This window comes from Benincasa hispida, chromosome 3 (genome assembly GCF_027475165.1).
Source record: "Benincasa hispida cultivar pf3 chromosome 3, pf3_genome.v1.1, whole genome shotgun sequence".
In the NCBI taxonomy this organism is placed as follows: Eukaryota; Viridiplantae; Streptophyta; class Magnoliopsida; order Cucurbitales; family Cucurbitaceae; genus Benincasa; species Benincasa hispida.
Window position 1 is genome coordinate 35955801 of NC_143480.1, and position 27463 is coordinate 35983263.

Consider the following 27463-nt stretch of genomic DNA (forward strand, 5'->3'; position numbering starts at 1 on the left):
TTAGCTTACTTGCAATCTGGCCCATCTATAATTCTAGATTGCGGATGGACATAGCCTGACTTTTAAGCACCGTTTCGTTTTTCTCTATATATTGCTTCAAGGCTTTCCAGAGAGGAAGATTGTGGTGGTTGCGAGCTACTTGCTTGATTGCTTGTCTGACCATTGTTGCGTGGGAAGAATCCTTGTGGCCCTTCTTATTGCGCCACAGATTGGAAGTTCTGTTGTTGATTCTTCCAAGCAAAATTGGGGTGGTTTCTCCACCTGGGGTTGTAGGTATTTGAAAAGGGATTTTTTTCACAAAGTAAATAGACTATGGATTTTATGGGCATTCTTCCATTGTGTGCCCATCACCGCAAGTCGCACATCTTACGGTGTTTTGACTAATTGCATTGATTTGCCCATTTTGCGGTATTGGGCTACTGATTGCAATTCCCTGAATTAAGTTCATCATTGCGGTCATTCGATTCTGTAGTGAAGTAATAGCACCATTACTTGCGTCATTATCTTTGATTCTCAGTCTCTGATTGCTCTCCCTCCAATCTTCGTGGTTTTTAGAGATATGATCCAAGATATTCTTAGCCTCGTCATATGTTTTATCAAGCAGATCACCAGCGGCTGCCGCATTGGTAGCGGTCTGCGAAGCGAAATTCAAACCATGATAAAAGATTTCCATCTAAAGGCAATCTGGCAAACCATTATGTGGACAGTCCCGGACCAACCTTTTAAACCTCGCCCAGGCATCACAAGTGATTCGTCCATGTCTTGTTCAAAATTTGTTATGAGTTTCCTTCGTCTAGCGTTCTCAGTAGGCAGAAAGTATTTCTTCATAAATTTCTCTACGACCTGTTCCCATGAAGTGATCTCTCTCGATTCGAGAGAATACGCTCATTTCCTTGCCTGATCACAAAGAACAAATGGGAACAAAGTTAGTCGAACTTCTTCAGCAGAGATGTTTGGGAACACAAAAGTATTGCAGATTTCGATAAAGCTACGGAAGTGGGCATGCGGGTCCTCGCCACACCGGCCTCCGAATTGTCCTACAGTCTGGATCATCTGCAGCATCACCGGTTTCATTTCGAATCTGCTTCCATCGAGGGCAGGCCTCATGATTCCTGGAGAGAAATCATAGAGGCTTGCGATGCATAGTCCCTAATGGGTCTATTGCGATCGTTACCCAAAAGGATTGAATTCGCCATGACGTTGTTTTCGTTTGGTGCTCCGTTTCCAGGCTGCTCCGCCATCTCTTCTTTATCTGGCTGTTGTTGTTGGCGGTCTCTTAATCTCCATCTGAATGTCCTCTCAATCTCAAGGTCGTAATTCACCAGAGATTGAGAGTCTGCAAAGAAATCAGAAAATTTACCGTTAGCATACTATTTTGCCGAAGTCCCCGGCAATGGCGCCAAAAACTTGATGCGTTATTTTATGAAGTGAAATTATGGATGAAATGCGATGGTGAAAAATGCATTGAGCACTCAAGTTTCCTCAGTGAAATCAAAGTTTAAACTCCACTGAGTTTCCTAGTAAGTCCAGGGTCAAACTCAGGGACTTGTGAAAACAGGTTGCGGTGGTAATTTTTAGAAAACTTTGCGGTAACCAAATAAATCAATAGTTGTTGAGGTTTTCGTTTGCGATGATGAAAAATAAATAAATGCGGCAGAGTTTGAAATGAGTTGATTAAATGGGAAATTCGATGAGTATGCGGTGAACGGGTTGAGAAAAGGTTCGGCTAACACTTCTTAGGATACGTTCATGCTATGCGATCATGCAACATGCATACAACAGTAAACCACCTCTCGGTGCGAATGCCACGACTTCTAAGGCTAGAACGCATGCGATATATGTGATAAGTCTATAGGACCTATACATAAGCCTCCATTCTTATTTATGCAATGACAACATGACACACACACAAATAAGGCGACCACATAATATCATTCCCATCTCTAGGATGCATGCGATGCAAGTTGACAAACAGAGCTTATCTCTAAGTCCCTATCTCTTGTTTATGCAGTTCTACTCTTGCTCTCTCGAATCCAGATTCTAACCTAGCTCTCTCGAGTCATTAGGTTCTTTATTTACTCTCTCTCGAGTAACTCTAAAGGGGTATTTGGCACAGCATAAAACAAGATAATCGCAAGTAATGAACTTCCTAGGTTATGTTAACTTAGTTCTTCTCAACCCATTCAACTAGTTTTGTTACTCATGCGTGCTAAGAGAGTGAGCAGATGTAGAATAAGAACTTCCATTGTATAATTATAAAGATGAAGTAAAAAATAACAATGCAAGTATAGAATAAAGAGGCTGGTAGCAATCTCTTGCTTCCCAGGCTTTTTCACTGTCTTTCTACTCATGTTCAAAAGATAATCTCGCTCTCGTGAGAATCGGCCCGCTCTTCACTTTTACGCCTCAAGGTTCTCTCTCGAGTTGCTCTGAGAGATCTCTGGCGTCTTTACCCTTCTCTTGCTCCGCCTTAAAATAAAAAGGAAAACTATGGACAAAGACGAGCTGAGCTCTCAAATTCGTGAAATGGTGAACTCGTTAACAGCTCAACCCCTTTTCTGAAGGATGCCTTTGGTATTTATAGAACTCCCATGGTGAAAGGCGGCTTCTCTCTCATGATTGTACAAATGGGACGGCTTTAATTCCTGACTGATGCGCCAAATATTTGTCATCGAAAAGCTGAACGTACTTGTTCGCTGTCAACTTAATTCGGATTCGACTGTCATCAGCTTTCTGTCTCATTGTGATTAATTATGCCTTTCACCCAGATGCGCCCACCATGTTGCGTCGACCAAGTTGCGGCAATCCTTCTTGGGCAAATGTTTGCAAACACAATCACAACAAAGCCTTATGGTAATGTTGCGCTCAACTAATGATTTCCTATGATCACAATTTCCATCTTGCATCAACGCATTTTCTGCACAAAAATACAAAAATCAACTATTCCTATGCGATGAATGCATACGGCCGCAATATAATAAACTTAATGCTTTTTGGACGCAATCTAGCACATTTTATCAACGCAAGCCAGCATTGTTTAAGAACTTAGTACTATGATAACGTGCATTTCTGCTCGTTATCAATAGGCGCAAAATCTGAACTGACCCCCTCTTATAAAGATTTGGCTTGTCCCAATAATATGATCTACATTCATGTTTAAGCCACCTCTTCTGGTGGGTTATGTAATCCTCAGAGAATTGTTCGCAAACCAGAAAATTGACCACGTCCGCATACCATGGTAATTCTTCAATTTTAAATAGTTGCTTGTCTGAGAAAGTTGCGTTCACCTCTGACTGGTTGTGGTTAACTTCTAGATTTTCTAATCTTGATAAATGTTCCTGACCTGGTTCTCTATCCCGTTGCGATCAATGATTTCCCTGTTGAATTCTTGAAGGAGGAAAACCCAACGAATCAATCTCGGCTTCGCATCATCAAATATTTTATCGCCGAGTGGTCAGTGTGAACGATTAATTTAGCTTCTGGCAGGTAAGCTCTAAATTTTTCCAATGCAAATATCACATCAAGCAATTCTTTTTATGTAGTAGTGTAATTTGTTTGAGCAGGGTTACATGTTTTACTCGCATATGTGATGGGGTGTAGCATTGTTTTCTTCTATTGCACTAGCACCGCCTTCATCACATAACCGCTTGCGTTGCACATTAGTTCAAAGGACTGTGTCCAGTTCGGTGTGATCAACACAGGTGCAGTTGTTAATGCGTTCTTTAATATCTTGAATGCGTTGAGGCATTGGTCATCGAAATCAAACGTTCTTTCTACCTCCAGCAACACACTCAATGGTCGTGCAATCTTTGAAAAATCTTTCACAAAGTGTCTATAAAAGCCAGCATGTCCTAAGAACCTTCTAACAGCCTTCACATTCGCTGGAGGTGGAAGTTTTTCAATCACCTCAATCTTCGCCTTGTCCACCTCCAACCCATCCTTGGAGACTTTGTGCCCAAGAACAATACCTTCATTCACCATGAAGTGGCATTTCTCTCAGTTTAGCACGAGGTTCGTCTCTTCACATCTTTTTAGTATCTTCTCGAGATTGTTGAGACAGACTTCGTATGTTTGACCATACACCGAGAAGTCGTCCATCAAAATTTCTACAGAATATTCAAGATACTCAGAAAAGATGGCCATCATACACCTCTGAAAAGTGCTCGGCGCATTGCATAGGTTGAACGGCATGCGTCGAAATGCAAATGTTCCATAAGGACAAGTGAATGTGGTTTTCTCTTGATCTTCGGTTGCAATCATGATTTAGTTATAGCCTGCATATCCATCCAAGAAGCAGTAGAAATCATTTCAAGCTAAGTGGTCTAGCATCTGGTCGATAAAAGGAAAAGGGATATGATCTTTCTTTGTCGCTGCATTCAGTTTGTGGTAGTCCATGCAAATCCGCTAACCAGTGATGGTCCTCATTGGTATCAGTTCATTATTTGCATTTGGGACTACCGTGACCTCTTCTTTCTTCGGCACACATTGCACGGGGCTGACCCACGTGCTATCGACGATTGGATAGATAATTCCTGCGTCTAACCACTTGATTATCTCCTTCTTCACAACCTTCTTCATAGCAAGGTTGAGTCTGCATTGATGTTCGATCGATCCTTTTTTATTGTCCTCAAAACGAATCTTGTTCATGTAATATGCGGGGCTAATTCCTCTAATGTCTATTACCGTCCAGCCAATTGCTTTTATATACTTCCTCATGATGCTCAGCAACGCATTTTCTTGATCTTCATGAAGTGTAGAGGAAATTATAACTGAAAGCGTTTCATTATGCCTCAGAAAGGCATGGTGCTTTAGAAGGGTTTTCAACTCTACTATGGATGGTTGTTCCAAGGATGGTTTTGTTTTTTTTCTTTCTTCACTCGTTGTCAGCTTGTCTTCTTTGGATGCGATCATCTCATCTTCTTTGGTTGTTTTTTCTGCGATCACATTGCAGGCTAGTATGGATGCAGTCGCATCCTCATCTTCAGACTTTTCTTCTTCATTCAAACTTGGTTCATTATCGGATTCAGCGAGGTTTTCTTCTTTTAGGTATTTCATGGCTCTGGTAATATCAAACCTGAGCTTCTGTCCATTCACACTCACTGTGATCTCTCCCTTGTACACATTAATTTGAGCGCAACCAGTGGATAAAAATGGTCGTCCTGGTATGATGGGTACATCCTTGTCCACTTCATAGTCCAGGATGATGAAGTCTACCGGTAATATAAATTTGTCAATCGTAACTAGAACATCTTTCACCTTCCCTTCTGGATGCACAAGGGACCTATCAACTAATTGGAGAGTCACCTTCGTGGGCGTTAGCTACCCCACATTCAGCTACTTGAAAATTGAAAGGGGCATTAGGTGATGTTGGCCCCGAGATCGCAAAGCGCTTGACTAATGTATAACCCGCCGATCAAGCAGGGTATTGTGAAACTTCTAGGGTCGCACATTTTTTGTGGAATTATGGATTTTGAACTTTGCGTCAATGCCACCATTGCAAACTTACCAGTCCTTCTCTCTTTGTCACCATATTCTTCAAAAACTTTGCATACTTGGGCATTTATTCAATCACTTCAGTGAACGGAATGTTAATATGCAACTGTTTCAGCATGTCCATGAAGCGTTGATACTGCATTTCATCAATTTTCTTCTTTTTAAGTCTCTAAGGGAAAGATGGCAGCTGTATTTTCACGGTTCCCTATTCTTTCGACTTCGAAGTGGACGCAATCTTCGGTTCCAATGTCTTCTATTCTTCTGTTTCTTCTTGAGTCAATGGGGTATGTGGTTCCATCGTAATGGGAGCAGTCCGGCTAGGCTCCTTCTTCTCCTCCACCACAGTTCATCTGCTTCGCAACATCACAACTTGACATTGCTCTTTTGTTGTATCCTCTAAGTTGTGTGGGAGTTCTGTTGAACTCGGCAGTGCCCCTTGTGGTCTATTCTTGAGTTTGCCCGCAATCTGTCCTATCCGAATTTCAAGATTGTGGATGGACGTCGCTTGATTCTAAAGCACTTTTTCATTCTTTTCAATATATTGCTTCAGTAAATTCTCCAACGATGAAGATTGTGACGCCTATGAACTGCTGGCTTGGTTTTGCGTTTGACCGTTTGTTCGCAGGAAAAATTCTTGTGGCTCTTCCTTTTGCGCCACTAGTTGGAAATTTTTTTGTTGATTTTTCCACGCGAAGTTAGGGTGGTTTCTCTACCTAGGGTTGTAAGTATTGGAAAAAGGATTATTTTTCACGAAATAGACTGACTGTGGGTTCCTCAAACACTCTTCCATTGGATGGCCTTCTCCGCAAGTAGCACAACTTGCTCTCGTTTGGTTGATTGCATTGACTTGCCCACTATGTGTTCTTAGTCTACTGATTGCGATTCCTTGTATCAAATTCATCATCGCAGTCATTTGGTTTTGTAGGGATGCGATGGCCTCGTTATTTGCATCACTGTCTTTGATTCTCAATCTTTGATCGCTTTCTCTCCAGTCTTCATGATTTTTAGAAATGCGATCAAGTATATTCTTGGCCTCATCGTATGTCTTATCAAGCAGACCTTCAACTGCTGCCACGTTAGCAACCGTCTGCGATGCAAGGTTCAAACCATAGCAGAAAATTTTCATATGTAAACAATCTGGTAAATTGTTATGCAAGAAATCTCTTACCAGCCTCTTAAACCCCGCCCAGGTGTTACTGAGCGATTCGTCAATATCCTGTTCAAAATTAGTGATCAACTTCCTCCTTCTGGCGTTCTCTGTTGGGGGGAAGTACTTCTTCATGAACTTCTCCACTACTTGTTCCCATGATGTAATCTCCCCTGGTTCAAGAGAAATAAGCCCATTTTCGTTGATTTTCGTGCCTGGTCACACAACGAAAATGAAAACAGTGTTAATCGAACCTCCTCAGTAGAGATGTTTGGGAATACAAACGTATTGCAAATCTCGATAAAACTCCGAAGGTGGGCATGTGGATCCTCGCCACACCTACCGTCAAACTGTCCGACAGTTTGAATCATCTGCAGCATCACCGGTTTCATTTCGAATCTTGATTCATCAAAAGCTGGCCTCATGATTTCGGGTGAGAAATCATAGAGATTGGGCGTCGCATAGTCCTGTATGGGCCTATTGCAATCGTTTGCCAAGAGGATGGGATTCTCCATGATATTATTTGCATTTGGTGCTCTGTTTTCTGGTTGCTCAGCCATGTTCAGATCTTTCTCTTGTTGACGTTGGTGGTTGTTTCTTCTTCTTCTTCAGAAAGTTCTCTCAATCTCTGGGTCGTAATCGGGCTCAAAATTTTGTCCTTTGCTCATACGACGCCCACTTCTTCCCTTACCTAAGGAGAAGCAGTGCACAGAGATGGAGAGTCTGCAAAGAAAATCAAAAAGTTACCGTTAGCACAATGTATTGTCGTAGTCCCTGGCAACGGCGCCAAAAACTTCATGCGTGGTTAATGCGATGAAATAATGATGTAGAATGCGATGGTGAATTATGCGTTGTGCATCCAAATTTTCTTAGCAAAATCCAAGTATAAATCCTACTAAGTTGCCTGGTAAGTACAGGGTCGAACATGGAGACTAAGGAAATAGTGTGCGACGGTAATTTTTGATAACTTTGCGGTGACAAATAAATCAATGTGTGGGTTGGTATGGTGTTTAAGGTATGAAGTCTATGCAGCGGAATTGAGAAAAGAGTTAATAACACGAAAGTACAATAAGTATGCGAGGGAACGGATTGAGAAGGGATTTAGCTAACACTTCCTAAGAATGTGTTCATGTTATGCGATCATGCTACACACATACAACAGCAAGTCATCTCTCAATGCAAATTTTATAGCTCTAGTCTTAGAATGCATGCGATGTTTGCGATAATGTCTATAGGACTTATGTCTAAGCCTCTATTCTTGTCTATGCGATGATGAATGACACACACATACACAAGGCGACCGCAAACTACCATAACCTATTTCTAGGGTGCATGCGATGCATGTTGGCAAACAGAGCTTATCTTTAAGTCTCTATCTCTTACTTATGCAGATCTAATCTTGCTTTCTCAAGTCTAGATTCTAACCTAGCTCTCTCAAGTCTTAGGTTCTTTCTTTAGACTCTCTCTCGAGTAGCTCTAAAGGGGTGATGGATGCAATATAAGACAAGATGATCGCATGCACTGAAGATTTTAGCTCATGCTAGCTAAGTACTTCTCAACCCATTCGAAAGTTTAGTTACTCATGCGTAATGTAAAGAGAGTGAATAGATGTAGAAATGCAGGTTCCATTTTATAAATGAAATTGAAATAAAGAATAACAATAGGGAATAAAGATAAGAAGCCTGGTAGCAATCTCTTGCTTCCCGAGGCTTTTACACTGTTTTTCTCTACTTTGCTCAAAGAATATTCTTGCTTCCGCAAGAGTCGGCCCTCTTTCTGTTTTCCACGCTCCCTAGCACTCTTTTGAGCTGACCAGGATGATCTTCCGACATCTTCTCTCTTCTCTCGCCTCCGTCTTCTAAGTATAAGGAAACTATGAACAAAGGCTAACTATCTTCTATATGGCTCAGCTGGAATAAAAACCGAACTGAACCGAACTTCTTTAATGAAGGTGGCCTTCGGTATTTATAGAGCTTCAGGGTGAAGAGCTTTTTCTCTCAAATCATTGCACTGATGGGATGTCATTAATTCTCTGTCTGATGCGCCGAATAATTGTCACTGAAAAGTTGAGTGTACTTGCTATAGTGTGTACTTGCACCAGTAGTGAGAAACTTTCTAATGGTATTGTACTTACAACGTATTTGTTGTATCTTTCCATTGTAATAACGGTTATAACTTTTGTTATTGTTGCAATACTGTCGCAATGGATCAATATGTCTGGTACCAATTTTTCCCATAGAGGAATCTCTGATAGCAGACTTCAAAGCTAGTTCGCTTATTCACTAGCTGTTGCTAGTGCTATCATTTCTGACTCCATCGTAGATTGGGCTAAATAGTCTGTTTCTTGGACTTCCAAGAAACAACTTCACCTGTTATATTAAAAATATAACCACTAGTAACCTTTGAATCATCTAAAGGGAGATCCAGTCAGCATTGTTGAACCCTTCTAGGATAGCGGGAAACTTCTGATAATGTAATCTTAGGTTCTAGGTTTTCTACAAGTACCTCATAACCCTTTCTAAAGCATTCCAATGCTCTATACTAGGTTTGCTTATAAACCTACAAAGTAATCCTACAACATTAGCTATATCGGGCCTAGTGCAGTCAGCAACGTATTTGAGACTACCTATGATGCTCGCATACTCAGATTGATTAACATCATCTCCGGTGTTCTTGAACAACTTAACACTAGGGTCATAAGGAGTATATGCTGGTTTACATTCAAAGTAAATATATTTCTTTAGAATCTTTTCTATATAATAAGATTGATCTAAATAAATTCTCTTTTCAAACCTAGTTACTTTTATGCATAAGATTACATATACTTCTTCTAAGTCTTTCATATAAAATTTTACACTGAATAAGGATTTCACATCATTTATAACGTGCAAGTTTGATCCAAAAATTAACAAATCATCTAGATACAAACATATGATAGTGCATAAATTGTTTTCAAACTTAAAGTGGATGCATTTATCACTTTCATTAACTTTGAATCCTTTATATATGATGAGATTGTCAAATTTCTCATGCCATTGCTTAGGAGCTTGTTTCAAGCAATAGAGAGATTTATCTAACTTACAAACTTTGTTCTCTTGACCATGGACTACGAAGCCTTCAAGCCGTTCCATGTAAACCTCTTCTTCAAGTTCACCATTCAGGAATGCAGTCTTTACATTCATCTGATGAACTACAAGGTTGTTTAGGACAACTAAAGAAAACAACACACTAATTGAGGTGATCCTAATCACAGGGGAGAAGGTGTAAAAGAAGTCTATATTTTCTCTGTCTAAAACCCTTAGCTACAAGTCTGGCTTTGAACTTGCCAATTGTTCCATCAGATTTGAGTTTCTTCCTCGTGATCCATTTACATCCTATTGCTTTGCAACTAGGGGATAGGTCTACTAAATGCCAAGTCCTATCCGACTCAAGAGAGTCCTTTTCATCATTTATAGCCTTTTTCCATAAATTGGCATCTCTTGAGGACATGACATCTTTTAAGTTCTTAGGATCTTCTTCTACATTAAAAGTTTGGAAGTCATCCTCAAAATCCTCGACAGTACGAGATCTTCTACTTCTCATAGGTTATAGGTCTACCTTCTCATTTGGAGTTTGAATTCTAATTGAAGGAGGATTACTAGAACTCGAGCCCCCACTATTTCTTGATTTGAAGGAAAAACCTATCCTTAAAGAAGTCAATGTCATTGGATTCTATAATCACTTGATTTGTTAAGTCATTGAACCTATGGGCTTTACTATTTATTGTGTATCCTATGAAGCCACAATCGTAGGCTCTAAATTAAATTATGTGTAAACAAAATAGTCACTATATGATTAACAGAGAAAGAGAATTGAGTAGATATATGATTAGTCATTATCATCATCTAAATTAAATTATTCGTCAAGAACCAATTCATCAAGAAGGAAACTTCCAGGCACAATCATTCCAATCTAATCTAAAAATTTTGGAACTAAAGCATGAAAGATAAAAAGAGAGGGATCAAAAGGATAGATATGTTGGGGTCACTATAAGAATTTTGTGCTTTAATGTCGGTTGGAAAAAGTAAAACCGGATGTATAATGTCGTTTTATTTTTTTAAAAAAAAACGGATTTTAATGTCGATTTTAAACCGACATTGTAGGTATACATTTAATGTCGGTTTAAAATCGACATTAAAGATCCGGTTTTCTTTTTTTTCCTTTAAAAAAAAAATAAAACAAAACCCATCCCCCCCCCCCCCCAATTTTTGTTTCTTACGAAAATGATATTAGGTTACATTTTTTTTCTCTCCTTTCTCTCTCAGATTTTAGACAAACCTTCGTAGACGGCGAAGAGAACTGAAACCGAAAGCTATCAAAAATGGAGACCAAAATGTCAAAAAAGCCAATCTTTTAGATCATCACTCCCTCAAACACCTACTCGATGAATCTGTTTCTGAGGTAGAGAAGTAAGAGATATGTGGAACCAATGAGAAATGGCAGAACTCGTAGATAGGTCGGTAATGCCGGTCCATGTAGTACCGATTTGAAATCGATTTTGCATCTTTTCGTACTCCCGATGCCATTGATAAACAAACAGCGAGAGTCATAGTCAATGCTTTGAGAAGATTTCAACGATGATTGAAAAAATAAATTGAAGAAAGAACGAGAGATCGGTAGAGATATGAAGGATTTGAATCTGTTTCTGAGGTAATTCAATCTGCAATTTCATTCCCCCTTTTTTATATCTTTTTCGCGTCAATTTTAATCTAGGTTTGAGCTTTTTCCTTGCAAATTGTCACCAGCCGTAATGAAGGATTTGAATCTATTTTTGAGGTAATGCTATTTGGCTACATTTTAGTGTTTCTGAATATAAACCAACTAAAAAAACCACAAAGTTCTAAAAGTTTTGGTAATGCGATACATTTTTTGTTTCATCATTCATCTGTACTTCTTAGAGGAGAAAGGAATACTAGAGCATTAGAGATTTGGAGAAAGACTTTATTGATGTTTTATTCGTTGTTAGTTCGTGTCTCAAAGGAAAGTGTCAAGCTGAAGAAAAAGAAGAAAAACAAGAGAACAGAAAGGCCCAGGTTGGTAATTCTTTTGACATTTTTTTCCAGCACCATTTGTTACATAAGTGTGCCATATTCAGATATTCCAATCCTGCAGATGGTAGCAAAACTGTATGGAATATTGAGACCATTTCTACTTCAGAGAATGAAATTTGATGTCGAGCTAATGCTCTCTCGGAAGAAAGAAATCATAATACATTAGTTATGATTGAAGGTAGCACTGTTTTTAATCTAACTGTTATAGATAGATTCTATAACCTATGCATCAACTTCTCTTGTTTTCATAAATATTATTTATATATTTAGATATATATCTCCGCCCAAATCCCTCCCCTCTCGCCCAAATCCCTCTCGCTCTCGCTAATAGTCTCTGCAGCGCAGCCCTCTCGCTCTCGCTCGTCCCTCCACTCTCGCTACTCTCACTCTCACTCATACCTTCACTCGCTCTCGCTCTCGCACATAAATTTCATGGCTGAAAATACAGTTAGCTACATGTGTGGTTGTTTGTTCCACAAATAGTCCATGTGTGCTCAATTTGAATCATGCCTTTTTGAGTTAATCCTACTGGTGGCCACTTTATGTTTATTGTGTGGTGGTTTAATATTTGGTGATTGATCCTTGTTAACAAGAATTATTGGTATAGGAAGTTCACTTTGGGAAATTGATAGTCTTCGACACCATTATTGTCCTCCTATTTCAAGGTATGCAGTTTAAGATTGATCCAGAAACTTCTGTTGCTTTGGATTTCATACTAAAAACTAGTCCTTATGTTCTTGTAGGTTAGTTTTATGCCTAGTATCCCCATACAATCAAGTGTGTGAAGTGTTCAAGAGAGAGCTTGGCATGACACCGGATAAGGTATATTTACTTAGCTAAACCTGTTTCATATAATCAGGTTATGCATTCATTCTGTTGAATGGAGTTTACTTTTGCAATTTGACAGAAGCTAGTTATCTTGATTGTGTTACTGTTACATATGAGTTGGCACTTCTGTTTTCTGTATTTTGATCATATTATAACACGTTTCAATGTGTGTGACAGATTGAAGTTTCATTAACATTTGGCCTTTCATATGATTATATAAATGTGGTTATTGTTATAATATTAATTTTTCTCCTTGGATCAGAGTCTGCCTGAGGTTAAATTCTTAATCTCAGGCACATTACTTGTTAAGTTGAAGTTAAATTCTAAATCTTTCCAATTCTTGTGTAGTTGTTGGATAAGCTGAAGAAGAAGAATCCTGATAATGAAGTCCATCTCAACAACGTATATTACATCTCTTAATCTCTCAAACCCTCCCAAATTTGTAGACAAATAAAATTGTGTTGCCCTTACACGGAAGATTCTGTTGTCCTTGTAAAATCATAATCTTTGTATTACTTGTAATTTGTGTTTTCAAGGCTTGGATTATTGTACGTCTTTTAAATTATAATTCTATAGCAGAATTTGTGGATTAAATGTAATAGATTTACAATTCATACATGAATAATGTCATAGCCATAGTGTTCGATGATGATGTGTAATGTTATACTTTTTTACCAAAAAAATGGATTTGGCAAGGGAACTTTAAAAAACGGACAGATTCGGGCTTCAATGTCGGTTAAGAATCCAAAAAAAAAAAGGCTTTAGTGTCGGTTGCAACCGACAAGCTTTAATCACTAAAGACCAACCGACATTAAAGACCTTCAATGTCGGTTGCAACCGACATTGAAGGCTATGTTATTGGTGTTATTGAAGCAACCGATATTAAAGGCAACCGACATTAAAGGGCTTTAATAACACTATCTTTAATGTCGGTTTAGCCCGAATTTCTTTTAGTGGGTTGATGCCTTAAATCTCATAGGGTCCTATAATTTGTAATTGTATTATACAAATATTTTATTTATGGAATGAAATATGTGATGTTTTATTTTATTTATTTAATTGCATTAATAACAAACCAATAAACCAACATCTAAGGTTATTTTGTAGCTTAAACATGTATGTAGAGACATACAGATGGATCATGTTTAAGTGATAACCTAAATGATTTCTAGTAAATGGATAAGGATGGATACCTTATCCTGGTGACACTACGAGTATGGCCCATTTTGTAGATGTTACAATTGTTGTAAAGTGTTACAAATGATCTAATTTTGATCATTTATGTGAAGACATGTGAGCAGGGATATTCTATACAAAGGAGTTTGTATAAGATTGGACCACAAAATGTTTAGTCTCACTATATAATGCCATTCATAATAGAGACTTACATTTTACCAGAATTAACATAGGTAACATGACCTGAATCCTGAGTGAGTTGTAAACTCCTGCCTATGAAGGCAGACCTTTAATTTGTATGGGTGAGAGTGGCCAAATTGTTGACTCAATAAGCCTACCATTTTGGGGATTCATCTGATTAGGCAGTTGGGAATACAACTACACAAAAATGAATTCATCCTTCCCCGATGTCGGGGTAAGTAGATAAATTGCTCCCTTAAGGGTTGATTTCAGGGCTTGAACAATGTGGCGCCACACCCTCTCCTAACCCGAGAGGGATTTAGTCATAGTTGGACTATGATTTATTGTTCATTAGAGGGATTAGTGGTACTCAATGAGTTAGATGTAACTATAGGGGCAAAACAATAATTTTGGCTTAGTTGTACTTATGAGCAATTTGTGAAGGGTCATTATACTGTTGATTGGTTATATCTAATGGATACAGAAATATATCTGTAGTACGAGGAGTGCAGCTGACGATCTTTAGTCGTGCCCGTCAGTTAACGGATAGTGAATAATTTTATTAAAGAGTTTAATTAATTATTCATGTACCATTGAAGCTTTAAGCTACAGGTCCATGAGGTCCCCTTGGTAGCTCAACATGAATAAATGACAATCAATTTTTGGATTAATTTGAATTGTTCAAATTAATTGAGGGAGTTAATTATATATTATACAATTAATTTTAATTTTAATTTTATATGATATAATTACTATAATATATTTGATACATTATAATTTAAAGTTTATTTTAGAGGAAATAAATATTTAAATGTGATTCAAATATTAATTATATGAATTTAATCTATATGATTAAATTTAATATAAATTGGATTTATATTAAATGTCATTAGTGAGAGAATAAAAATTATAGGTTATATTGTATATGATACAATATAGAAACTATAGATTATATGTTGTATTTGATGTAACATATAGTTTAATATATACATATTATATGATAAGGTAATTATCATATAAATTTATATATTAAATGATTTATTAAATAAATTAATTATTTAATTTATTTAAAATCATTTTTTGGGAGGGAGTTGTAGCTCTCTCCCCTATTTCTCTCCACTACGTAATAGTGGGGCAAATAGTTTCAATTTTTTTTTTTTTTTTACTCTAGTGTTTTCTTTCACAGAAAACACATAAAGTTTATTTTGAGAGCTCTCACATTACGATCTTCCTCTTCATCTTCTTACTCCCCTGTAATTCTCTCATTCTCTCATCAAAATAGTCAAAGCCCCACATCCTCCTAGATTCTCACTCAGATAATACCAAGGTTTCCTTCACGGTGGTGCCCTTTTGGAGCTCGAGGGAATTTTTTCAATTGAAGAATTGTTCTTCAAAGGTAAGGATTCTAAACCCTAAATTTTTATTCTTTATTCTTTCTCTTTTTATTTTTTCAAGCATACTATATTTTATTTGTTAGATGCATAAATTTTGTTTTGTCTCTGTAAAATTTACGTTCTGTGAAATTTGAAAAATTGGGACGATCCGCTTCTACTCAAGGATCCTTAATTGGATCCTTCAAGATAGACATTGAAGTTGAGATCATATGATATTTGAAGAGAAATAACCAGTTTCTACTAAATTTTCACCTCTAATCCTACATTATGATGCAAACTTCAAAGATGAATGAAAGTTCGTTGACAATTTGACATGCCATATGTTTTCCAACAATTGAAAGGAAGTAGTAAATAATCTAGAACTGATTTTCAAATCATTGGTGAAACATTGTTCTAAGTTCTATAGCTATCAGTTCACAAACTTAAGGATTTCAATTGATCACCTCCTCCAGAATCAACAACGTACCCTTTAATCTTCTCTAGCAAATCTTTTCGCCCCTACAAAATTTCAAAAATGGCTTCATATCTGCAAAAACAAGAAAAAGGAACAAAGCTAATTCTGAGTTAGATCACAAAAACAACTGCAATGAGATACCGATAACATAGTTCAACATATAGCACGATACACAAACCACAACGACCCTACCTCCAATGACGGCGCTCAACTGAAGCTTAATGACCCTACTCACCACCACGAAATCTGGTAGGAGAAACTCGACGACGACCACACGACGACTCTACTTTCAAGATCAACAGATGATGACGGCGATTGACTAACGGGCACTGGTGAGAGGCAACGAAACAGAGAATGGCGAAGAGAAATTGACACAAACCCTAACTACTACAAAATCGATTTCCAGATCTGGTTTGGAAGTTTTAAAGGCCATCTCTTGATGCTTACATAGCTCTCAATGAATAAATTCATTCGTTGGGAGTTCACGGCTTATCTCCCGACGTGCTGATTAATCTGTCGGGAGTTATGCCACATTTAAACAGAAGTCCCGACGTTGGTTACACTTCGTTGGGAGTTACTTATAACTCCCGATGACGGTTTTACAGTGCCTCGAGATAGCATATCTCCCAATTAGTGGACTCCCGATGGTGTTTTTTAATGTCGAAAGATCATTTGTTTCTTATAGTGTATGTACTCAAATACAACTGTATTGTTTGATCAAATTCTTTTGTCAGTTGTACTAACATAATTCACAGTATATATCATAAATTTCATTTATATCGTAGTATATATCATAAATTCAAACTATTCGAAAATAAACAAAAATATCTACCACCATATATAAATCATAGATGGATTCAGTATTCAACATAAAATATATACATATGCGTATATATCATAAAACAATAAATCTAAATAAAAATAATAAAAAAAAAAAAAAAAAAAAAAAAACATCCTCATTTATATCAAATAAACAAATATATATGCGTTTATATATCATATGTATTTTAGGGTTACAAAAAAATATATGAGGAAATTTCTCATTGGTTTGCGTGCACAATAACCCTTCTCGTCTTGACCTCTTCTTCTTCATGAACCCCTTGACGTCGTCTACCGGGTGTGGTCTGCAGTCATTCGATCGTCCGTCGCATTTCCACCGTCATCTAAGTTAGGATTTGTGTTGTGGGTAACCGGCTGACATCATATCTTAGCGTCCGAGAGTTCGTTTTGAAGCAGAATGGGCGGAGGAGGATATGACGGTTAAAGAGAATATCAAACTTGGATTTTGAGCAGATCTGAGCGTCAGAAGGTTCTTTTTTGCAGTGGATCTAAACAAAGGAGGATCTGATGAAGCCACCGACGAGGGAAGTTTGACAATCCACAAGGAAATGAAGTCGTCGATGTTGGTGCTGGTGACGCATATGGTGGAGGAGGCCATCGAGAGAGAGAGATGGAGATTGAGTGTGAGAGAAAATGGGAAAATTGAAAAGGATGGGGAGAAGATGGAAGTTTTATGGGGAATTGGAAATTTGGAAAACCCTTTAAATTTCTTAATTTAAAATATTCATGATTAATTAAACATTACAATAGATTGAACACATGACCTCGTACTTTGATACCATATTGAAAATCTCATATGGAAATGGAGGATATAGATGAAGATATAAAGTTTTGGGTCATTTTACAACTAAACAAACATTTTGCTAACATCAACACGTTTCAGCATGTTTTTGTTTCGAAAGTGAATTATTAAAATACAAAAAAATGATTTTAGTAAATATTAAACTCAAGAGAGAATCATGAGTTAATAACGACATTAGAGCAGTTCAAATACATGACTTCGTATACTAATATCATATTAAATCATTTCTCCATACTTGTAGAAATCAACATTAATTGGAGGGAAAATTATATTACAATCATTCTAACATGGAACTTATACGATACTATCATGTTAAAAATCACCGATTCACCAAGAAACTCCTTAATAATAATAATAATAATAATAATAATGACTTGTTAACAATATTTTGAAGCTACATTAGGATTGAACATAAAAGATCGATTATCAATCATGAAATATTTACAAAGGATGTCATTGTTGATTGTTATTATTTTAAAAATAAAAGATGAATTATAAATGATGAAATCTGACATTTAGTATATAATCAACATTTAACTCTAAGATATACAATTGTTGATCACGACACGATAAGTTATTTGAAATCTAGAAGAGCATAGTCGACATGTCGTTCTTATGAATTTTTTTTTATTATTAATCACCTTCCATGGTATCTTTGGTTTTTTTCCAGTATGTAAAGGAGAAAAATCGACTCCTTAACCTCGATGTTGATAATACATTTTTCGAACTAGTTAAACTACGTTCATTTTAATTACTACATATCTTTAGTGAATGATGCTTATACATATATATTATATATATAATATCTCTTCTTTTTTTAAATTCATGAAATAAACAAAAGTTTAAAAAAATATTAACTTGATTGATCTTCGAGATTTGAGGTCTGAGGTCCGATGCTCTCATCCTACATAATATAAAAAAAATAATAATAATAATAATAACAATAAACGTGTATTTTAAAAAATAAAAAATAATAAAGACGATAATGACTATAAATAATAGGTTACATTTTAAATTCAATTCCTACCATTTGAATTTTTATTATTGTTTTTTTGAAAATCGTGCTTGTTTCACACAATTTCTTAGTCATTTCTAATTATTTACACATTTGAATTCTTAGACAAAATTCAAAAACAATAATATGTTTTTTTTAAAAAAATTATTTTTAAAATACTACTCAAATATTAATAAATCAATAATAGAAGTTATATTTATAGGTTTAATTTAAAAAAAAAAAAATTAAATAGGTACTAAAGAGACCTAAATTTTTCCATTTGTGCTAGTAGGTCACAAATTTCAATGTCATTTCTAATTAATTTTTCGAACTTTAAAAGTGTCTAATAAATCAAATACTAAAGGCAATTAGAAAAATAATTTTGGAAGTAATAATTTAGGTTCCATTTAGTAACCTATTTTTTATTTTTGTTTTGTAAGATTAAGTTTATGGACTCTATTTTCATCTTTAAATTTCTTCTTTTATTATCTACTTTTCACCAATGGTTCAAAAAATCGAATCAAATTTTGAGAACTAAAATAAGTAGCTTTCAAAAAGTTGTTTTTGCTTTTGAAATTTGGCTAATAATTCAACCATTGTACTTAATAAAGATGCATTTCATGGTAAAAAATGTGGATTAAATAGGCTTAATTTTAAAAAAACAAAATTAAAAATCAAATGATTATTAAATAGGGCGAACTTTAACAAGTAACAATTTAATCCCTTATATTTTAAAATTTGTAAAATATAAAAAATTAAAATCAATTTTAATGTTATAAGAATTATGTTTTAAAATGTAAAATCAACTATCAAATCGATTTTAAATAATTAAAAACCTATTGTGAGTAATTTTAACTATAAAACATTGCAAGTAAGTTTTAAAGTAATTTTGCAATGAATATTGAATAATATATTCAAAGAATGCGAGTGGGACATGCTTTTTTTTTCTTTTTCTTGAAAGGAAATGCTAGTTTTTAATGTTATATATATGAAACGTTTTAAGTTTTATATATTATTTATTTTATGAATTTAAAAATGAGATATTATACCTACAAGTATATAATATACTATTTTTAGTATCATTCGGTCAAACTTTAACGTGTGAAATAAATAAATAATAAACTGAAATTTTGTAATAAAATTTAGGACAATATAAACGTTTAGTCCTTGTGAATAGTATTTACTTAGTCTATGAAAATTCAAACAAGATACTTTAATCCCCATATTTTAAAAATAGTTTTAAATAGTTCCTGAAGTTAAATTGATGGTTAGTTGATTAATCGTAAAGTAACGTGACATAATTGAGATGTCATTATTTAATGATGTAATAATTATTATTTATTTTATATTGTTTGTCGTTTTTTTTTTCTTGTTCCCTTATATTCCTTTCTTCTTCCTCTGTCTTTCTCTCTCCTATTTTCTAATTAGTCATGGTTTATTTTTTGGAAATGTAGATAATTACAATCTTAGATGTCTAAAATTATAGATATTAGAAATTATAGATGTCCCACATCTTTAGATTATCATGTTCGTTTTGTAGGAATATTTTTACAGATACCTGAAAATATTTTGATAACTGTGTTTGTTTCATATGATTTCTACTTGGGAATGTCTTAAATTTACGTAATGTTCCAAAAATGTTCTTACGACTATTTATTAATTATAATTAGTTTGATATAATTTGAACTTATATGACATATTTGTTTTTATCAATTTTAATTTCTTTTAAAATTAATACAATTTGTATTATTTTTATATGTTATTTTTCTCAACAAAATAATATATCATAATTTAATATTTTTTTATAAAAAATTAATATTTATTTAAATTAAAATTTATTGTTAAAAAAATAATAAGAATTACGATATAACTAAAAATATATGATATATGTGGTTGACAATATTTATTTTAATTATATAATAAAAATGAAGATATATATATATATATATAATAAAAAGGAAAGACAAAAATGGAAAATGAGGATACCCTCAACTCGGGAATCTGGAAAACCCATCTTTCAGGAGGGCATCCGAAACTCTCCACATGCCCTCCATCCGGGCATCATAAGATGTCCGAGAATCTTCAGATGTCGGGACATTTTATAATACTACAAAACAAACACGATGATCCAGATGTCCACTCTATGAAAATCTAAGATGTCTGCGAAACAAATGGCTCCTTACCGTTACTCAAATTTGACCTTGCAGATGTATAAAAGACCAAAATCATGATTTCTCTCACTAGTGATGCTCTAAATCAAACTTAAAGAATGTTTGGGATGAAATTTAAAATCATAAAAATCACTTTTATCATATTTAAAATCACTAAAAAAATACATTATTAATCCATCAAAATTAATTTAAAATATTCAATTTTATACTTTTACCTACAATTTTATATAATCAAAATTATTTTTTAATTATTAAAAACATGTTTTAGAATGACTTTAAAAATAACAAAAACGATTTTAATTATTTTAGAATCACTCTCAACCATACCCTTAGAATTGAAGATTTGTTTTCTAGCTTGTTGTGTAAAATAGTTGTCTAGTTTATGGTAGGAATTCAATTCAAGTTTTTATTACTTGTTTTAGTTTTTAAAACATAGCTTGGTTTTTTAAAATATAGGCAAAAACTAAATAACAAAATAATAAATTTAAATATGAAATAAGTGTTTATAAACTTAATTTTCAAAAACTAAAAATAGAAAATAAATCATTATCAAACACAGTTTAAAATTTTCAGATTGTGTTTAATAGATCAATGGACATTAGAAAATTATCTAGTCGATTCCAAGTTTTCACTATTGCCCCGAATTAATAATTCATTCGACTTAAATAATGTCTAATAAATCCTACAACTCCCAATTTTGAGTTTAACAAGTTACATACTTCAAAATTTATAAATTAACTAATACATCAAACATAATATTAAAATTTGTGCCAAATAACATCGTAAACTTAAATTTCTTTTGAACAATATGTGAAGTGGGGGATTCAAATTTTGTATCTTTTGGTTGAGAATACATATTTTATACGAGTAAGTTATATTCATGTTAACAAATTCTAAATTTTCAATTTTGTGTCTAATAAATTTCTGATTCTTAAAAATTATTGAATATGCCAATAACTTCTTATATGTAACATTAAAAAATTACAAATCTATTAAATTCAAAAACCAAGTCCAACAACCTATTACGCATTTTTTAAACTTTAAGACTATGGAATACACATAATTTAATGTAAATATTATTTTGACTTCAAATCCAAATATAATATTCGAAATTTTTTTTCCCTATATGTAACTTGTCTTCTGCATCACTTCGATCGTGTTACAAGTTATTGGGATCTTGACATTTACAATATATATCTCAAACTTTTTAGATTGATTGCTAGTTTAATACTATAATATTGCATTATTTCTAACTTCTTTTCTTCTTACTTGTATTTAAAAAAATCTTAAAAAGGAAAGAAGAAAGAAAATTTTAAAAAGGAAAGAAGAAGGAAAGAGGATCTAAGAGAATCTAGAAGCCCAATATTATTTATTAGATTTAAATATTACTTTTAAATTGTTCATTTTGGTCTCATATTTAAACTTTGGTTCATTTTAATCCTTATAAAAAATTTCATTTTAATCATTGTACTTCAAACTTTGGTTCATTTTTGTCCTTCAACTTAAAAAAGTGACCATTTTTATCCATTGAAAGTGAAAATGACGGGACCAAAATGACAACTTTTTAAAAGTATCATAACAAAAGGTCAACCAAAGTTAAAAGTACAATGACTAAAATGAACATTTTTAAAGTATAAGGATCAAAATGAACCAATATTGAAAATATGAGGACTAAAATGAACAATTTTAAAATATAAGAACCGAAATGAACTAATATTAAAATTATAGAAGCTAAAGTAGTATTTAAATCTATTTATTATTATTGTTATTATTATATTGGGGAAAAGAGAAGTTCAATATTGTTGGAAAGAATATGAAGGGAAAAAAATTCTTCCCAAAATTATTGCAAAAAGCCAAATAAATAATAATAATATTTTTTAGGTACAAAACGCCACCGTCTTAGCTTGCAATTGCATATGCAGACGCGTAAGGTCACCTAACTTTCATATAAAACTCCTTTCTATTTTATTTTTAATTTAATTTTTTTATTAACCTTCTAGAAACTTAAGAGTACCAAGTGCACCCCCACTTTGTAATATAATATTATATTCACGACATTAAAGAAAAACCTTTTTAATTCATCACGCCAATCATTTAAAATAATATTTAATTAATGTCTCGTACAAAATAAAATGAAACGAAACTTTCTCCATACTTCATTTTTTTGTTTACATCTGTTAAAACCATATTATTAATTTTTATCAATATCAAAATGATTGATAAATCAATAGTTCTATTATATGGTAAGAAAAAAAATCTTTCATTAAAACATTTGAATTTTCACCTATACAAATTTTTACAGAAGAAGAAAAATTATCTTTGCAATAATTTGTAAAAGTTTACTTTCGAATTGAAACAACAAGTGAATGCGAATGAGCAAAATTTTAGCATTCACGTGATTAAATTTATTCTAACATGCTAAAACTATTCGATGAATCTTTTAAATTTTAATTTTTCTATAATTTTGTATCTTCCTTATCCATCTCAAATTTATCGTTTCATTAATGTATTTTCTCACATTCCTTTTAAATTTTAATTGGTTCAATTTCTTATACAATGATTTTTAAAAAAAAAGATTATAAAAGAAAATAGATGAAACAAACTTAGTTGCAATTCAAATAATGATATTATAGTGAATTATAAACTAAATAATATAAAAAATAATAGAAAGAATAATCTATTTTTGTTCACATATATAAATTACACGAATTTAGTATTAATTTTACTAAACATCATAACTAGTTTTTTTTTTTTAATTTAAAATTAAACTTTATGAAATACTATTTTACTTATTTTCACTGTTGATTTTTCTAAAAACACAACTACCATCAATCATTTTAAAAGCTACAATAATTATAAACTAAACTTTATATTAGAAAAACACGTTATATTGCATAAAATCTCTCAATTCCAATAAACAAAAAAGAAAACATTAAAAAAATACAAATATTTAAAATATTTACCATAACAAAGAAAAAATGAGTACGATAATTTTGGTGATACCAATTGATAAAGACAATGGGACCTCACAATTGCATGATATTATCAATGGAGATAATTGTCCATACTTATATACTTATGATCATTCCCTTTTATAACTAATGTGAGACTTTGTTTGCACTCCTAACAATAATTATGTCTCAAAATTTACAAACCATTTCATCACATCTTAACTCTCAAACGACGAAAAAAAAACCCTATAGAGAGTAGGTATAAATAATTTCATTTATATTGAATTATTAAAGATTAAGATGCTTGTTGCTATTAAATCCAGCATCAATTATAACGTGGCTTGCAAAATCAATTTTTAACATCAATTTACACGAACAAAGTTGTAAATGATTCAAATAGGTCTCCTCATTTTCACACCATCAAGGGTCAATCTTCATCCATAGTTTTATCTAAAAAAACCTCACCAACTTTCTTTGCTTTTTTGTTCTTTTTTCTTTTCTTTAACAATTTTAAAGTTTCTTTCCTTTTTTTTTTTTCAAAGGAATAATTTGAAGACTAAAAAGAAATTAGTTCGAATGAGCTAATCACCTATCTAAGATTTAATATCTTATAAATTTTCTTCACGCCCAAATATTATAGAGTCCGAGGATGTTTTATGAGATTAGTTCAGGGAAAAAAAAAAGAAGACAGTTTTAAAGTTGAAATAAAGTTTTTTTTTGGGATAAAAAGTTGAAATTATTTGGTATACTTTTACGCAAATTTATTTAATTGGAAAAAATAGAATAAAAGACAAATGAGTCAAAAAAGCACTCGAAAATGACTCCCTAAGTCCCAACAGAACCTCTCTTCCCGCTTTCTTATGGCAGCATTATAAACAGCAACTTTCCACTTTTTTTTTTTTTTTCAATTACCAACTTTTAAACTTTCATTCTCCATTTCAAAAGAACCTCCCTAGAAATTTCCCCACCGTTCTCTCTTCTTTCGATGTTTATATATTTCCCATAATCTGTGCGATTAAACCAAATTTCAACTCCGATTCCAGTCCTTCATCGTCCCAATCATCTCCTCGATTCAGTGAAACCATGAAAATTTGGACAAAACCCATCGTTTTCTTATCGATTCTTCTGTTTTTCCTGCATTCATCTTTAATCTCCTCGCAAGAAGTTGGTAAGCTCTTCACTGCTACTCATTTATCTGTCTACATTGTTTTGATTTGTTTTCTTCGCTGCGTTTTGCCTTTTGGCTTTTGTAATTTCTGATTCTACCGATTGGTTTTTGAATCGACGAGGACGGTTGTCTTCTGAATCGTTTGGCGTTTCGTTTACTGTGTAAGAATCGGCGTTAGATCTTGGGATTGAATATATAGTTTGTTTGGCTCGAATATTTACATCGTTGCAGCAAACTCTTCACGGCAACATTGTTTTCGTTTCTTCCCCTTCCATTTTCTTAGTTGTGTTTAGACCGTATGTTTAGGTTTCTGTTTCCGTTTCCGATTCTACTAATTACTCTTTGAATCGACTTACCATTCTCATCTGAATCGTTAAGATTTGTAAAATTAGTTCTAAAATCTTGAGATGAAAGCTAGAGTTCGGCGTAAATAATATTTACATCTGTATTTCCAAATCGTTGGCTTGCAGAGGATGAGAGAGAATTTGATTACATGGAAGGGAGTGAGAAAGGGCCAGGACATTGGGGAAAGCTAAAGAAAGAGTGGGAAGCTTGTAACAATGGGGATTTGCAATCTCCCATAGATTTATCAAGCCTGAGAGTGAAGATTATTCCAAAGTTGGGAGAGCTAAAGAGAAGCTACTATCCTTGCAATGCAACGGTCAAAAATAGGGGCCATGATATTTCTGTAAGAAATTCAACAGATTCCTTCTCTGTTCATCAATGTTTATATTGTTTGATTTGTCTAAGCCTTTTCTTTTGTTTAATGTGGCTGTTGATGCAGATATATTGGGTTGGTAAACCAGGATCAATCCAGGTAAATGGCGTCGTTTATGATCTTCAACAATCCCATTGGCACTCACCTTCAGAGCATTCCATCAATGGAAGAAGGTATGTCTTTTGACTAAAAAAAATATTACAAAACAAAACCATCTTATTTTGACCCTGAAATTAGTAAATTGTATCAATTACCGTATTAAGATATAATCATGATTCTAAATTGTTGATGATTAATATATTTAACCCACTAGGTATGACTTGGAACTCCACATGGTTCACCTGAGTTCTGATCCCACTGTGAAGAACAAGATTGCTGTTGTTGGTCAACTCTATACAATTGGCCAACCAGACCCTTTTCTCTCACAGGTAAATTTATTGATTTGAACACATGTTTTTCGTGGTTTAGTTCATGATTCTCTAAAAATTAGTTTGTGACAATTCTAACCAGAATTCTAACCAGCACAAATCATTCATTATAAGGGTATCTTTTACTCAGCACGAGTAGTAGTTAATTATCCAAGTGTCTCTTTTAATTTGATTTTACTGTATAGTTCTTTTGAGTTCTTTCTAGGTAACCAACATCGTTTTCTTGAAGCAAAGGTGTTCTGTCTCATTAAATATAATATAATGTTGAATGATATCTGTGGAAATTGGTCAATAAATTCCATGATTATAACTATTTTATTTCCTAACACGGTTTACTTCTAAATGAAGAGCTCAAACAATCTCAATCCAAATATTGTGGGATTAGATTAGATCATTTGGTTTAAAAGAATTTATCAATCCAAATAACAAACACTAACCATAACATAAAAAGCTCATTTCTCTTCTTTATTCCGAAGTAAAAACTTAACTTTTTTTTTTTTAATGTTTAGTTGAGTAGGGAAATAAGCAGCATGGTCGACCGGAAGCATGAAAAGAAGGTGGGAGTGATGAATCCTGCAGATATCAAGTTCGGTGGAAGAAAGTACTACAGATACCTTGGTTCTCTCACGGTTCCTCCTTGTACTGAAGGTGTAATTTGGACCATGAACAAGAAGGTAACCAAGAATTTATTTATTCTTAGCAATTTGATATTATGAAAAGGGGTCTGATTCCTCGAATTGAAGACTTTAAAGTTAGTTCTCATCCTTTCGAGTTTGTCAAAATATTGTCAACTTGAGTACAACTCAATTTAGATAGAATCTTATTGAAATTTTTTATCGGCAATTCAACAGATAAGGACGGTGTCAATGGAGCAAGTGAAACTTTTAAGAGAGGCTGTTCATGATGTAAGAAGTTGACTTGCTTTTACTACAAAGTTTTTATGAATTTGTTGTTTCAAATATTTCTAGAAATTGAAACATTTTGAGTTTGTATTTTTGCAGTATGCAGAGTTCAATGCAAGGCCATTGCAGCCACTCAATAGTCGGGAAATCAGCCTCTATCGGCCCACTCAAAGAACTAGACCCTGATCGTTAAGAGATCACCTCTCTCACTCTCTGTCTCGGGAAGATTTAGTACTAGGGGAGTATGTACTATAATTTGTCTTCAGTAAACCTCACTTTATTTTTTTAAAGATTTGTCGATGTGACAATTCATTAATAGAAGTAGTATCCATACTACCTCAATATAGAAAAATTTTCCCTTTTTTAATTGGTTAAACGATGTTTTCTTTGTTTGAAAAATTATCAAAAATAGCTTCTTCAAATTTTTACTTTATAAAATCAGCACGTTCTTTGAAAATTCATTCAACTGGTTTTTGTTGGTCTAGCTCGGGTGAGATTAGTAGAGATTTAATTAAAAATTAATTTTTTCTAACTTATCGATTGATTTGGGTCTTCTGCCATTATTCATCGAAATCCAATTAACTTTTTCAAATATTAATAATTTTCTCAAATCTTATATATTTTCAAATTTTCTTGTAATTAGCTTATCTTTATCAAATATTATAAGGCGATTTTTCAAATATTTAGTTCAATTTATGTTTCCACAATTATATGAATTTCCAAACTT

The 27463-nt window shown here is 33.6% G+C and overlaps 1 protein-coding gene across 1 annotated transcript; it reads left to right on the plus strand.

Moving 5' to 3' along the window:
- Positions 1-24339: 24339 nt before the first annotated feature.
- On the plus strand, positions 24340-27112 carry LOC120072946 (alpha carbonic anhydrase 7-like). The gene is made up of 7 exons (XM_039025482.2): positions 24340-24688; positions 25159-25376; positions 25473-25579; positions 25720-25834; positions 26344-26508; positions 26686-26739; positions 26836-27112. Exons 1-7 carry the CDS (start codon positions 24604-24606, stop codon positions 26920-26922), a joined length of 831 nt encoding a protein of 276 aa, XP_038881410.1. The 5' UTR covers positions 24340-24603; the 3' UTR covers positions 26923-27112.
- The last annotated feature ends 351 nt before the right edge of the window (positions 27113-27463 follow it).

Bases quoted from the DNA above. Each gene is read 5' to 3' on its own strand.
- LOC120072946 (XM_039025482.2), top strand. From the start codon at position 24,604: ATGAAAATTTGGACAAAACCCATCGTTTTCTTATCGATTCTTCTGTTT. The intron at 24,689-25,158 runs GTAAGCTCTTCA...GTTGGCTTGCAG, and splicing joins AATCTCCTCGCAAGAAGTTG to AGGATGAGAGAGAATTTGAT. The intron at 25,580-25,719 runs GTATGTCTTTTG...TTAACCCACTAG, and splicing joins CATTCCATCAATGGAAGAAG to GTATGACTTGGAACTCCACA.